Source organism: Strix aluco, chromosome 2 (genome assembly GCF_031877795.1).
Source record: "Strix aluco isolate bStrAlu1 chromosome 2, bStrAlu1.hap1, whole genome shotgun sequence".
NCBI lineage: Eukaryota > Metazoa > Chordata > Aves > Strigiformes > Strigidae > Strix > Strix aluco.
This window is the reverse complement of record NC_133932.1, coordinates 104,793,010-104,805,168: the sequence shown is the minus strand read 5'-3', so window position 1 is coordinate 104,805,168 and position 12,159 is coordinate 104,793,010. Positions and strand designations below refer to the sequence as shown.

Here is a 12,159-nt window from a genome sequence, read left to right as displayed (position 1 = left end):
TAATTGAATAACTGCCAGCAGAATTGTAATTTTTCTGAAATGTTATTGACTGCAAGACAGGAGGAAAATGATGGGGATAGGGGTTACATCCCTGTTCTTAACACCCCTTTTCCCCTTACACACACCCCCTATACCCCCAGTTCTACCTGCACAATACCTCCACTCAGGTACAATGTCTTCTCCTTGATTTGGAGCTCTGACCAAATGGGTCATTACCACCTACAGCTCCCTGTAGCAATTTTAAATTAAAAGATTTAGTCAGTTGTGTGTCATTCAGATTTCCACGGGAGTTTTGTGTGTCAGGGATTTGGTTGACTCTTGCACTGGGCATGGTATCTGAGTCCGAATAACACTGGTTAAGTACAAACATCGCCCACTTTCATCCATCTTAGCATGTATTCAGCTGCCCAATACCTAATGCTCCTGAAGGCCATAGGTTTGTGTGCAAAGCTACATGTTCTTGTATCACTGTGCTTTCAGTGCTACAAGACTATAATCTGCTTTAGTGCAGTGGTTCGCATCCTCTACCTTCTTACTAGGACCAACGTTGTATCAGTTATGCTGAGAGATGGTCCCAACTGTTCTATGACATGAGAACTGTGAAGGCTCACGAGGCCCTCTGTGAGGATATATGGGTCTGCCAGGAGCACAGTAAGGTTTTCTGTTTCAGACTGGTCTCTTCACTAGGAGCTGTTTTGTCATATCTGAATACTTTTAAATTTGAGATTGGGTCACTTCTGTACCCAACTGCTGCTATAATTGTTTTAAAAAACAGAATATTGAAATACTTGAATTAAAATAATCAATGTTTGTTTCTGGCTTACTGGAAATCCCAAGTATGTTTTCCTGTTTTTAATGCTGTAGGCAGAGAGGCTTGAAGTTAAAAAAAGACAAGAAATGCGAAGAAGACAGATGTTCCTTGAAGATCATTATTAGTAAGTAAAATTTGAAACTTACAACCTAAAATTCCTCATTTGCTTGTCCTGTTTTGGGGTTGATTATTTTTTTAAAAATTTGTTTTCTTTTGTCTGGTTTGGGGCTTAGGAAGGGTTTGGCTTCTTTGCTGTTTTTTCACTTTTTAACTTGAAACTTTTGACTTCAGGGAAAGAGGCAATGGACACAAACTAAAACACAGGAGGTTCTTCCTGAACATCCGGAAACACTTTTTTACTGTGAGGGTGGCTGAGCATGGGCACAGAATGCCCAGGGAGGTTGTGGAGTCTCCATCCTTGGAGATACTCAAAAGTTCTGGGCAACTGGGTCTAGGTGGCCCTGTTTGAGCAGGTGCTTGGACTAGATGACCTCCAGAGGTACCTTCCAACCTCAACCACCCTCTGATTCTGCAAAATATTCCAAGCCTCCTCCATACCTCATTCCGTGAGAAATTTGGTTCAGTAGATTTCTCTTAGTTTCTCAAAACATACACTTTGAAATAAAAACTGTGAATTATAGAATGACTTTGTGCTTTCTTTCTCTAACAGAATTGGTGTGATCATTCAATCCAAGACTAATTATCAAAACATGATCAGGATTACATCTCCATCTACTTATTTTAGTAACTAGTAAAGAAATCTAACCCACATGGAAATAATGAGGATTTCCTATATTTAGCATAGTCCTACAGCTTAAATGTAGAGATCTGCTGTGAAGACCTCCCTAATGTCAGATTTAGATATGGCTTAACTCCTGACATAATTAATTCCATTGGCAGTGAAGTTCCTGCCTTGCCAGTTCACTCTATTTATTTATTTTTAACTGATCAAAACCAATTCTATCACATAATTAACACACAATGCTGTTTAGTCACCTTTACCTTTTTTATCTTTGGCTCCTGAAATTACTCACCTATGTTCTTAGCATGACTGATTGCTCTTTCCACCTCTTTGACCTTTAAAGGAGTCACTTTTGTCCCATGCTAGTAGCTCCAGTTCCTTCATCATTTGCCCAGACTCTGTTCTCTAATGTATAGACATTTCAGTGTTTTCTCACTGATCTCAGCCTTTCTTGTCTTTTTCCTTTTATTTCTTCCCATTTGGCTTTAGATACAGATCTTTCCTTAAATACATTGCCAACATTTCTCTCTAGATATTGGTATATTGCCTACTGTTTGTCCTCTGTTTGTCCCAGTGTGGATTTCCCACACACACACCTTGGTTCCTCAGGATTTCTGAAGACACTGCACAGCTTTAGATCTCTGCCTGTTTCTGACAGGCTAGACACCTTCAGGCTCTTTGAGTCTAACTCAACAACAACTTCATCAGATCTTTTCAGTTCAGGGTCCTCAGTTAAGGGACTTGCATTTTCCTGAGGGGATTGTCAGCGTTCTTATCTTCCCATTTAATCTGGGTTTTTTTTGTCTTAAGCTTATTCAGTTTTGAACAGAGACATATCTCTTCCTTTCCCTCACCTTCCCAGTCTGTTCCTTTTTTTGCTTAGGGTGAAATGAATTCTTCTGATCAGCGCTTTTTCCATTAAAAGCAAGCTTGGTTCTGTCAAAAGCAGACCCAAACCATCTGAAACACCTTCATGTGGGCAGTCAGTTGGTCCTCAGGTGGTGCAGGAGCTCAGACTGCCTTGGCACTAAGAAGGGCACTGGCTGGCAGATGTTCTTTCCACTGATTTAGGAAAACTTTGTGAGTATTCAGCTGGTGTCATCTTAAAAAAACAAACTGACTGATGCAACTCAAGGTAAAGATGGATGGTCGAGCTCCGTTGCTGGAGATTATGTTCAACGATCAGAAGATTATTTGTATGTACTATGTATTGAACATACACCAAGAGGGCCCTGTAGATACTGCACCTGGAGGAAGTGAGCTGAAAACCTACCCACAGTGAATGCAGTTTTGGTTAAGCAAAAACCTCCCATGCTGTACAGTGACACTAGTGCCTTCCCTGGTCTGAAGGAATCCTCTGGTGGGCAGAAGAAGAGGGATCTTTACTACTGGATGTTGTTGAGGTTGGGTATTGCTAATGCATTGCTAAGATACATTGCCATTATGGAGCACAACATCCAGGAATAATGGAAAGATACGGTACTTGTAACTCCGTTGAAGTACTGCCGGTTATTAGAGAAATGTTCAAACAAAAGTGCTTAGTATTTAAAGATGTGCTTTTGCTTACTATGCAAAAATGAGTGACTCATTACTTCCATCATCTAAGAACCTGTCTAGAGGCGAAGAGGACAAATATGAGGTTGTGCCCCTTTCCTCGCTGTCTCTGCTAGAGTATTTTGATCTCCTTCCCTGCTTGCTGGGAGAGGGGGGAAGGAAGGTCATGCACTGCATATAAAACAATGACCTCTGCAAAGCCATGGCCTGTGGAGCCATTTCAAAAGATAAGCTGCCTTGTTAGTCTGTCTTCTGTAAGCGTCTGTAGCTGCAACATCACAATTTTTCTGAGGAAATCAATGCCTACCAGCAGTCTCATTAGCTGGGAAACCTTTTAAAATTGATCACCGTCTCTAGCTGTATCAGCCTCCATGGGGTAGAGCCCAATCAGTACCTCTCCTGTATGAAGTGCCGCTTCTATTTGATAAGGAAAAGCACTTAAGAGTCTCATGTCACTAACATATTCTGACAATAAAGTATGATGCTGCCTATAAATTCATTGTTCTGATTAAATTCCTGTCACTATTAAAAACATGAACTGAAATCCCGTTTCAAAGGGTGTAATGTGAAGTAAGTGAATGCCAAAAGGAAAAATTGTCTGCAACCTTGTCCACAGTCTGCAGAATACAGTTATTTCCTATCTTTTGAAAGCCTTGGTAACTTCTCTGTGTACAACAGGCCCTTGAAAGCCAACTGTATCTGTTATCACAGTTGCTTCAGTATGTGTTTATGTCTTGTGAGAATGAGGTCTAGACACACACACTGAATGCTGTGGAAAAGCCTTCAAGCCTCTCTCTTTCAGGATCAGCAGCTCCTCTGACCCCGGTGGACTCAAGCTCTATTAGGTGACTAAAATGTACAAAACTCACAAGGTATATCCTAAAGTAGCTGTGTATAAAAAGCCTGAAGAGCACACAGGAGCAGACTTTGGGCTGGGGGAGTTCCTGCATAGCAGGATTGCTACTGTTGTAGTAAGAGAGAAGCACTTGAGGGATTTATCGGTGATAGTGTCACTGTGGTTCTGTCTCTGGAGATGCCAGATCGAGAAAATAAGGAGTACATGTGCACTTTTCTACCAGAAACTACTTACACGTGATATGGAGTCCTTCCTTCTGAGTAATGATGTCTTGGATGCATTTTACATCCATGACCTGTGGCAGAGACTGTGTTTCTGTCAGACTGCATTAAAAGGTAATGAATGCTTGTATAGTCCATACTTTGCAATTGCTAATCCTTGTGAGGAAAGGACTGAGTGTCCATCTTTCCAAATGGGATTGAAGAAGAGGTTAGATGGCTGGCCCAGGACTTTTCAGGACATCCCTCTTTAGTTAGGACACAAGAATTGTCATTTAAACAGAAATGAGGGATGGTTATCTCATGACTTGCTTTTTTCTATGACTTGCTGTGCAAATTGTATGAATCGGTGCCTGAACTGTAGTGTGTCTCACCATATGGTTTTAGCCCAGCTCTCTAGTAAGGTACTTTTATTTAATTTGGATTCGACTTTCCAGAAACTGTAGTGTTGGATGTGGTCCACTGCTTTTCTAATAGCCATCTGCCTATTTATGTAATGGGAAAAGCAGTCTAGAACATAGGGTTACTTTTTAATAGTACATGATGGCTGCTATATCACTTCATCCTTCCCTTTGTTACGTATTCGTGCTTCTGTTTTTGTGAAGGTTGTACTCCTGTAAAAATTCCTGGCACTGCTGCACTTGGGTACATGTGTGCACTCAGTATATTCTGCTCAGAATTTGGAGCTGGAAACAGAATTTGCCAGAGTGCCTCTGAGTGCATATTCCAAACACAAGGCAGGAGGTTCACCAAACCAAGCTGATATACACTTGCCTGCCAAAGCAGTTTTCTCAAAAGTCATAAAATGCAAGAAAATAAAACCTGAATAAACCCAGAATTTTTATTTATTTATCTATTTTTGAAGGATAAATACTAGTGTCCTTGCAAGTTTTTAGTCCCCTATGATGTGTGGTTCAAACAGCAGGCTGGTAACAAATTTTCCCTGCAGAAGTACAAATGTAAACCTGACCAGACTTTTAATATAGGTTGCTAGAGAGAATGAAAGAGGGCTCGCACAAAAAGGGTTTGCAGCCTTGAGAATCTTTTGTTTGCTTCTTTTCACCACAGTGGTCTTCGTTTTGTTCATTTGTTCCTGATTATTTTAAGCGTTGTCAATTATTTAGCTAACAGGCAGAAAACTAGGCTTTTATAGACATCCAAAGGGACTCTCTTGAGTGTAATAATGAAGGCAGTTTATTGAACGCCTGTGAGGTTGCTTTCTAATTGTACGCATTAATCTGCCCATGCAAGCTGGCTGAAAATATAGAAGCAGATTGCACATGCAGATGGAGCACACAGAATGGAAGATCTATGCCATAGACTTATACAAAACTGCATTTTCCTTAAAACTGGATTTATGCTTATTACTTCAGATAATAAATGAAACTTGATGTCTAAAATAACTTCCAAGAATATCGGATGAGTTGGTGGGAGGAAAGAAGAGCCTAGCTGTATTATTTCATCCAGTCAGGAAAACAAAAAAACCAAGTGGGTTGAATGGAAAGATTAGTTTTGGGTGTGGGTGGGAAGTGGTGAAAATAATTCTGCTGAGAAAGTTGTCTTTTTTTAAAAAAACCTTATTTTTATACTTTCTTGAAGCCTTATACCTAGAATGAACTAGTGCCACATTTTTTGTTCTTATCCCCAAGAACAGAAATACATGCTCAAGAACTGACAGACAAGAAAGCCTACCAGCCAAAGATAGCACAGTTTTGATCACTATCATTAGATTTGCCCAAGTCCTCCTTAGTATGCTTGTACATCACTCCCAGGGAAGTCTGTGAATACTGCATTAAGCTTGGTATGTGGCTACTGGAAGGATTTGTGCTGGAAAGCAAGTGAACTAAATACCCAGAGGATGGCCTTTCTTCCCAGTAAAGAGCATTGCAAAAGAGCCATCAACATCGTACAGGATTTTAATGGGTTAATTATTTCACATTGTAATCTTTCACTTTATAGCTTCCAGCAAAAGGTGAATCCCCCACCCACACACCTGCCAAAAAATGGATATTAGTTTGTGTTGACAACTTTGCACATGGATGATGTTTGTTTTTATCTTCTTACCCAAAAGTGGACTCTGTCCTGCAGGTGTGGATTAGAGTTGAGGTACGGGAGAACCAGAATCCATGTAGAGTTGAGGGCGTGTTTGTTGCTGACAAATGGAAATGTTGTAACTACCTTGCCCCTTGCCTTGGCCCAGCTGTGGGAAACATGGCAGTTGCTTGTTGCCTTCTGAACTTACTTAAACCTTATAAACTATTTGCTGTGGTAAATCTCTGCAAAGAGGAGGGGATGCGAGAGAAGGCACATATAACTGTCATTGGTTTTTGCTGGTATATAGTTGGTATACAGTTGGTATACAGATGGTATACATTAGTCCCCACTCAGGCTACTTGCAACTTTCTTAATGGTTTAATTTTGAAATACGTACCTTTGGTGGGATTATTTTGTCAAATGGTATTATTGGTCTTCCAGCTTCATTCCCACTCTAGCAAATGATTTCTGTTAGTACAAGTCTCAACTACACCTCCCTTTGGAGTCTCTTTCTCCATCGCCCAACATAGAATCTATGGGAAACCTGCATAAATGGACAGCAACCTCATCAACCTTTGTGTCAACTTGGAATTTCTTCTATTTTAGCATTTGATTTTGTTAGGCCACATGACAGCAGAGCAGCAATGTCCCTAGTACCAGCCAGCCTGGCTGATGGGTCCTAGCAGGTGCCTGACCAGGATGCATATGGCATTGCTCAAGACAGAGCCCTCACTGAGGAAGGAACAATGACATCCGTAAGAACACACCCACCATTACTGAAATGAAGGGCAGCTTTTCTTGTGGGTAGGCCTTGGTAGCATTAAGCAACTGATCTTAATTTCTGCAAAAGTTGAGGAAGTTGTTATGCTTAGCCAATTAAATACCTTGAAGTGGGGAAAAGTATAGACATGCTTGCTGGTGCTGCAAAGAGATGCGTCCTGAATGAAATTCAGTTTGTTTTTTTGGTTTTGATTTTGAGAGGGGGAGTTCTGCTATTGTTTAAAAGCCATCATGAAACTTCTGGGTAGATGTGTGAAAATAACATGTATGCATTATGCATTGTTCTTAGTTTTTCAGCTGAGTTGGAAGAAAATGGTGAAATAGCACTTTAGCACTGCTTATTGGCAGTGAATCTGGAAGCTGATATGTCCCTGTCATTCAGCACTAGATGCTATTTCTGTTGTCTTACGACTATTCATGTTGTCTCCTCTCTGAAATGGCTATAATGATTCACCTGGCTTGAGATTCTTTATTTTTATTTTTTATTACTGTTTTTGAATGGCTCTTGGCATACTTGTGGATGTTCATTAGAGCAGAATCATAATGCTAGAGATCCCGCAGCTTGAGAAAACAAGGAGTTCAGAAGCTGTCTTGTTTTCAGTAGTGATAAGAGTGGCCATTATCTTTTTTAAATTGTCAAGAGAAATAAATAGATTTATTATATATGCAAAAGTATTGTGCTGCTTTTTATTCAAAAGCACCAGCATAAAAGCCAATATATTTTTCTGTATCCTGGCATTTAAATATCCATCAATTAAAGCAAAAGAATTAACTGCCACTGGTTTCATTGGGAAGGAGTAATGAAGATTACAAGAAGCCTTTTTAATTGATGCATTTGTAGTGTTAGTCTGTAAAACAGACTTAAAGCCAAGAACTTTATGTGTAGGCAGAAAAATTATTTTCTTTACATCTTTGTTCTGAGAAGAATACAGTCTCATATGAAAAGCTTAGCAAGCAGTGCTGTGTGACTCTTGGGTGGAGGAAGATGTTGGGGCCTGAGTCTGTATCCTTATTCATGTCCCTTAGGATGAATCCTTTTCAGGACTGGCTTTTCTGTTTGCCTTGTAGGTCTGAGTTAAGACCAAATGACACACAAAGTTAAAGACCTTATTCCGCACAGGATTTTAGACCTCAGGTCCTGCAATAAGATCAGTTGCGAGTCTTCAGATCTTCCACAGTTGTAAGCTGGTCAACTGTGGAGCTCTCTGCTTCTTGGCTGTCAAGGCTGGTGACCCTGTTAGAGCATGAGAACTGCCACCTAGGCCAGAGGAACTTAGGCTCGCTCTGGCTTTTATATCCACCCCCTTTTCTCACCCCCGTGGGAATATGAGTTGCACACTCATTTAGTCCCAAACAATAAGAAATGCGTGTGGATTCCCTGATCTATAAGTAGTTTGCGAGTGCAGGGTGCCAACTCTAATTCCCTAAATTACACCATTCTTAGTGAAACACCTAGCAAATTCATGTTTCTGCTTTTTACATGTACTTGTTGAGCTTCAAGTATATGGTTTTAGGTAACAGCTTTTAAGAAAGGATTCTGCCTGAAGAATGGTTGTGAAACGTAAAGCCATATATCTGAGGACCCACAGAAAGCATCTGCAACATGGACTGATGTCCACAGTCACGCACTGTCCCCTCCTAGCACGTTACTCAATGATTCTGGCAGCAGAGTCAGTATTTTCCCATGACAGCTCTTAAGGGTTTTTCAGCCCCTGAATCCAGTATTGTGCTTCACTCCCCCACAGCTGCATCTGTAGTCATAAATTAAACACTGTCAATCACTGTCACTTTTGATGCCAACAGGCCTGAGACTGCCTGCTTCCATTGCTAGCAAACTTTTTTACCTCCCAAAATGGGGTGGTTGCATGCAAAGTGCCTGCTGGGAGCTACTTGTTGATACTCATTCCCGGACAGCAGCCAAGAGTTATTTGGGAAAGTGTTATTTGGTCAAAACTATTCCAGGAACTGTTACCACAATGATTGAGTTCCCATGCTAAGAGTATTGCCTGATGCTATTAAACATACCAGTATGGGAGTAGCCTATTTTAAGTAGCAGAGCAAAAGGCTTGTTCCCAATGGTGTAATGGGATACAGCACTGCTGAGAAAGACAAAATACCCTCATAAGATCACTCCAGCTTAACCAGTGCTTCTCAACACCTCTCTTCTCTTCAGCCTGATGCTTAGGGGTAGTCAGAGCTCAGGTTAGCAGCCTGTTAGGAGGGTGCCATCTTACTTTATCTAAATTTTGGATCTCCTTTTGCATAGCTAGTTTTGAAGGGTATCAGGATGCTTCTGTATTCAAATGAATTTCCTCAGCTCATGCTCTTCTCTCCTTAATATTAATTAGTTTAGAAAAACACATTTTAGTAGCACCTTTGATTAGCCCTTGAAATCTTAGCAAGTGAGTGAGATGTTGCTCCAACTGTCTGAAAGTGGAACACCTATGGACACTTTGATATGCTGATTTCCTTCTGGAAATAATGCTTTCCTCTCTGGAACATTAATTGAACTGTCATCTCTCCGACTTCCCCCTTTCCCTGCAGCATGGCTTATGCTATGCTCTGCATTGTTATGCCTATAGGTTAATATTATGAAAAATACTATTCAGACAATATTTTGACAGTCTGGCAACTCCAGATGCATTGCTGAGTTTCCATAGAGATGATACACAATGATTTAACATATATGACTGACTTGACTGAGTTTTTCTTTAGTCAGGTTTGGAAACCTGAGTCCCTTTCTTGAGAGAGGGACACTTAATTAATTATTACTTAATTTGGTGCAGTAGGGTGTTTTCTGTATTCAAAGACAGTACACAGTCTTGCTGAGAAACTTTATTTGCTTCCACTCTTGTAATCATATTTTCTAATACTGAAACTGAGTTAGATTTTCATCTACCAGTGCGCTGATCCAGACAATGCAGTGTCTTAACCCTCCACCCCATTTTTATGCAAATAATGAGAACTTCCACATACCCCATGTCATTCTTTTGCCATCCATAAGGAATTAGTACATCCAGGTATACCCCCAAGTTGCCAGATATTTCTTTGCAAAGCTTCAATCTTCTCAAATACATTCCAGTCTTTCTGTAGGAGTTCTTAGTCTTTCTGGTGTAGAAATAAATTGTTATTTCAGCAATTTTAGCATAGGTAGAGAAACACAAAATCTACAGTTTAAAACTTCAAATTCCCCAAATTATTCTGTGCTATGTCACCGCTCAACTGCTCATCTTTCATGGAAAAAATGTGTGTGCTTAACACTTGGGTGAGAAGACTATAGTTTATTTAACCTTGATATACAGGTGCTTTGTAGATCAGGGAATCTTATGTTTCATTTGGTTCTTTCTGTATTGGCTAAGAACCATGTTAACTGCCCAGGTAATGGAAGAAAGGGGATGAACTGGGAATGCTGACTCTCTAAAAGCATGGCTTGCTACAGATTGAGCAAGTACTCTGTACCTGAAGTGGTAGCATGGGTTTGTATTGTTCACAGTAGCAGAGAAGAGAGAACTTGTGGGTTCTTGTTCTTTTTCCTCACTTCTCAATATATCCACTGACCAGCAGGACGTTTTCAAAGAATGCATCTACTCATCATTTCAGATCATGGAGTGAAAGATGAAAATACACTTGGTAGTCTGTTTCAGCAGTTAGTCATCATCACTCTTTGGCAGCCAAGGCTTTTTCTCCAAGGTTAAATACACTTCTCTGGTAGTGGCATCTTCTCCCCCATAGAGCTATCTGGTTGCCCTGTCAGCAGACTAAACCTTTGTGTTGAATGCCTCTCGAAGCACTCTTTCTGCTCTCACTTCAGTACTTTCATGCTTTCCAAAGCTGTATACAGAAATAAAATTGCCTCTTTCCTCTCACTCTGTTTCTTTGAGTGAGCAAAGACTTAAATAGATATGCCTGGGACTGCGGGTTAGGAAACTGATTCGTGATTGTGACACTAAAACTCCTGTTCTTAACATTTGTTTATGTTGTTGCTTGTGACTTTGTTTAACTGTAGTTGGTTGAAACTGTGAGCAAAGCAATGCTACTTCTGGTTTATAAGGGATGCAATTGGAAAAACAAAATAAGTCTTGCCAGAATAAGGAATGACAATGTTGTGCAATTTTGCTTCAGCTGAAGACAAGTGGTTTTTTTCAATGCTGCAAAAAGCTTCCAAGCCTTTCTGCTTGAATAAGTAATCTGTTTTAAGGCTGCATTGTTATAATCGTGAAAGAAAATTCCTTAAAATAATCTTTTAAATTACTTATCTGAGATTTATATACCTGGTAGAAGGATTTGCAACAGTTCAGTGAAGCAGTTGGATCCTGCTGAAGTCCAACAGTATGTGAGTCTGTGCTTTAGGAGCTTTACATGAGGAAAGAAAGCATAGCCACTGTAGACCCTAAATATGCAAACGACAGTAATTGTGTGCTTAAGAATTCCTCCCAGCAAATGTCTTATCCACAGTATAGATTCTGTATCCTCTGTCCCATTTCATTCTGTCTGTCTCCATAACCTTTTGTTCCACCTGTGATGTTTTTCAGCAGTCACATGATAAAATGTCTAGGCTAGAATCCAAGTGTGGAATAAAAAGCTGTATTTATTTTTATGGAAGCACTAACAATTCTATTTGGATTGGATTTCTTCATAGCAAAACCAATGAATTATTGAACAGATTGGACTTGGGTTTGCCAAAGAGTGATTCCTCTCAGATTGCTAATGGTGGCCCAGAATCTACGGCATGGGTAAGCAAAACTATGGCATGTGCTATATTTTCTGTCAGCTTTCCAGGTGCTGTCAATACTATAATATTAGAATATTCTAATTGAGCTTAGTTGCCAAGACATAACTCAGTGAGTACCAAGGAGTCTTTCTGGGTGAATGAGATGGCCTACATTGTCTCTTACACACTGGCAGAATATCCTACATAGTAGGGGACTGCCTTTATTACTCACAGATATCTCTGATAAATGAGAGCCAGATTTATATTCTAAGGTCAGATCAGAATCTTAAATGTGCTCTGTACGCATCCATTGGTGGCAAGCTTTTATGAAATCTCAACTAGTTCATGTTGGCGGATGCTTTACTACATGGAAAATCTAGTCAGAAGAGAAGCTTATATCTCACTCCATCCTAAAAGTGATTCCATAGACTGCTTGTGGACTTTGTCACAGTT

At 40.1% G+C, this 12,159-nt stretch overlaps 1 protein-coding gene across 1 annotated transcript in view; it reads left to right on the top strand.

The window, feature by feature from the left end:
* The window catches only part of EPSTI1 (epithelial stromal interaction 1), a 47,433-nt gene that overhangs the window by 20,968 nt on the left and 14,306 nt on the right, over window positions 1-12,159 (top strand). Inside the window, exons 6-7 of the mRNA XM_074816951.1 lie at window positions 865-935; window positions 11,635-11,728. Of these exons, the coding sequence (XP_074673052.1) occupies window positions 865-935; window positions 11,635-11,728 (165 nt within the window). The remainder of the gene's footprint in view (window positions 1-864; window positions 936-11,634; window positions 11,729-12,159) is intronic.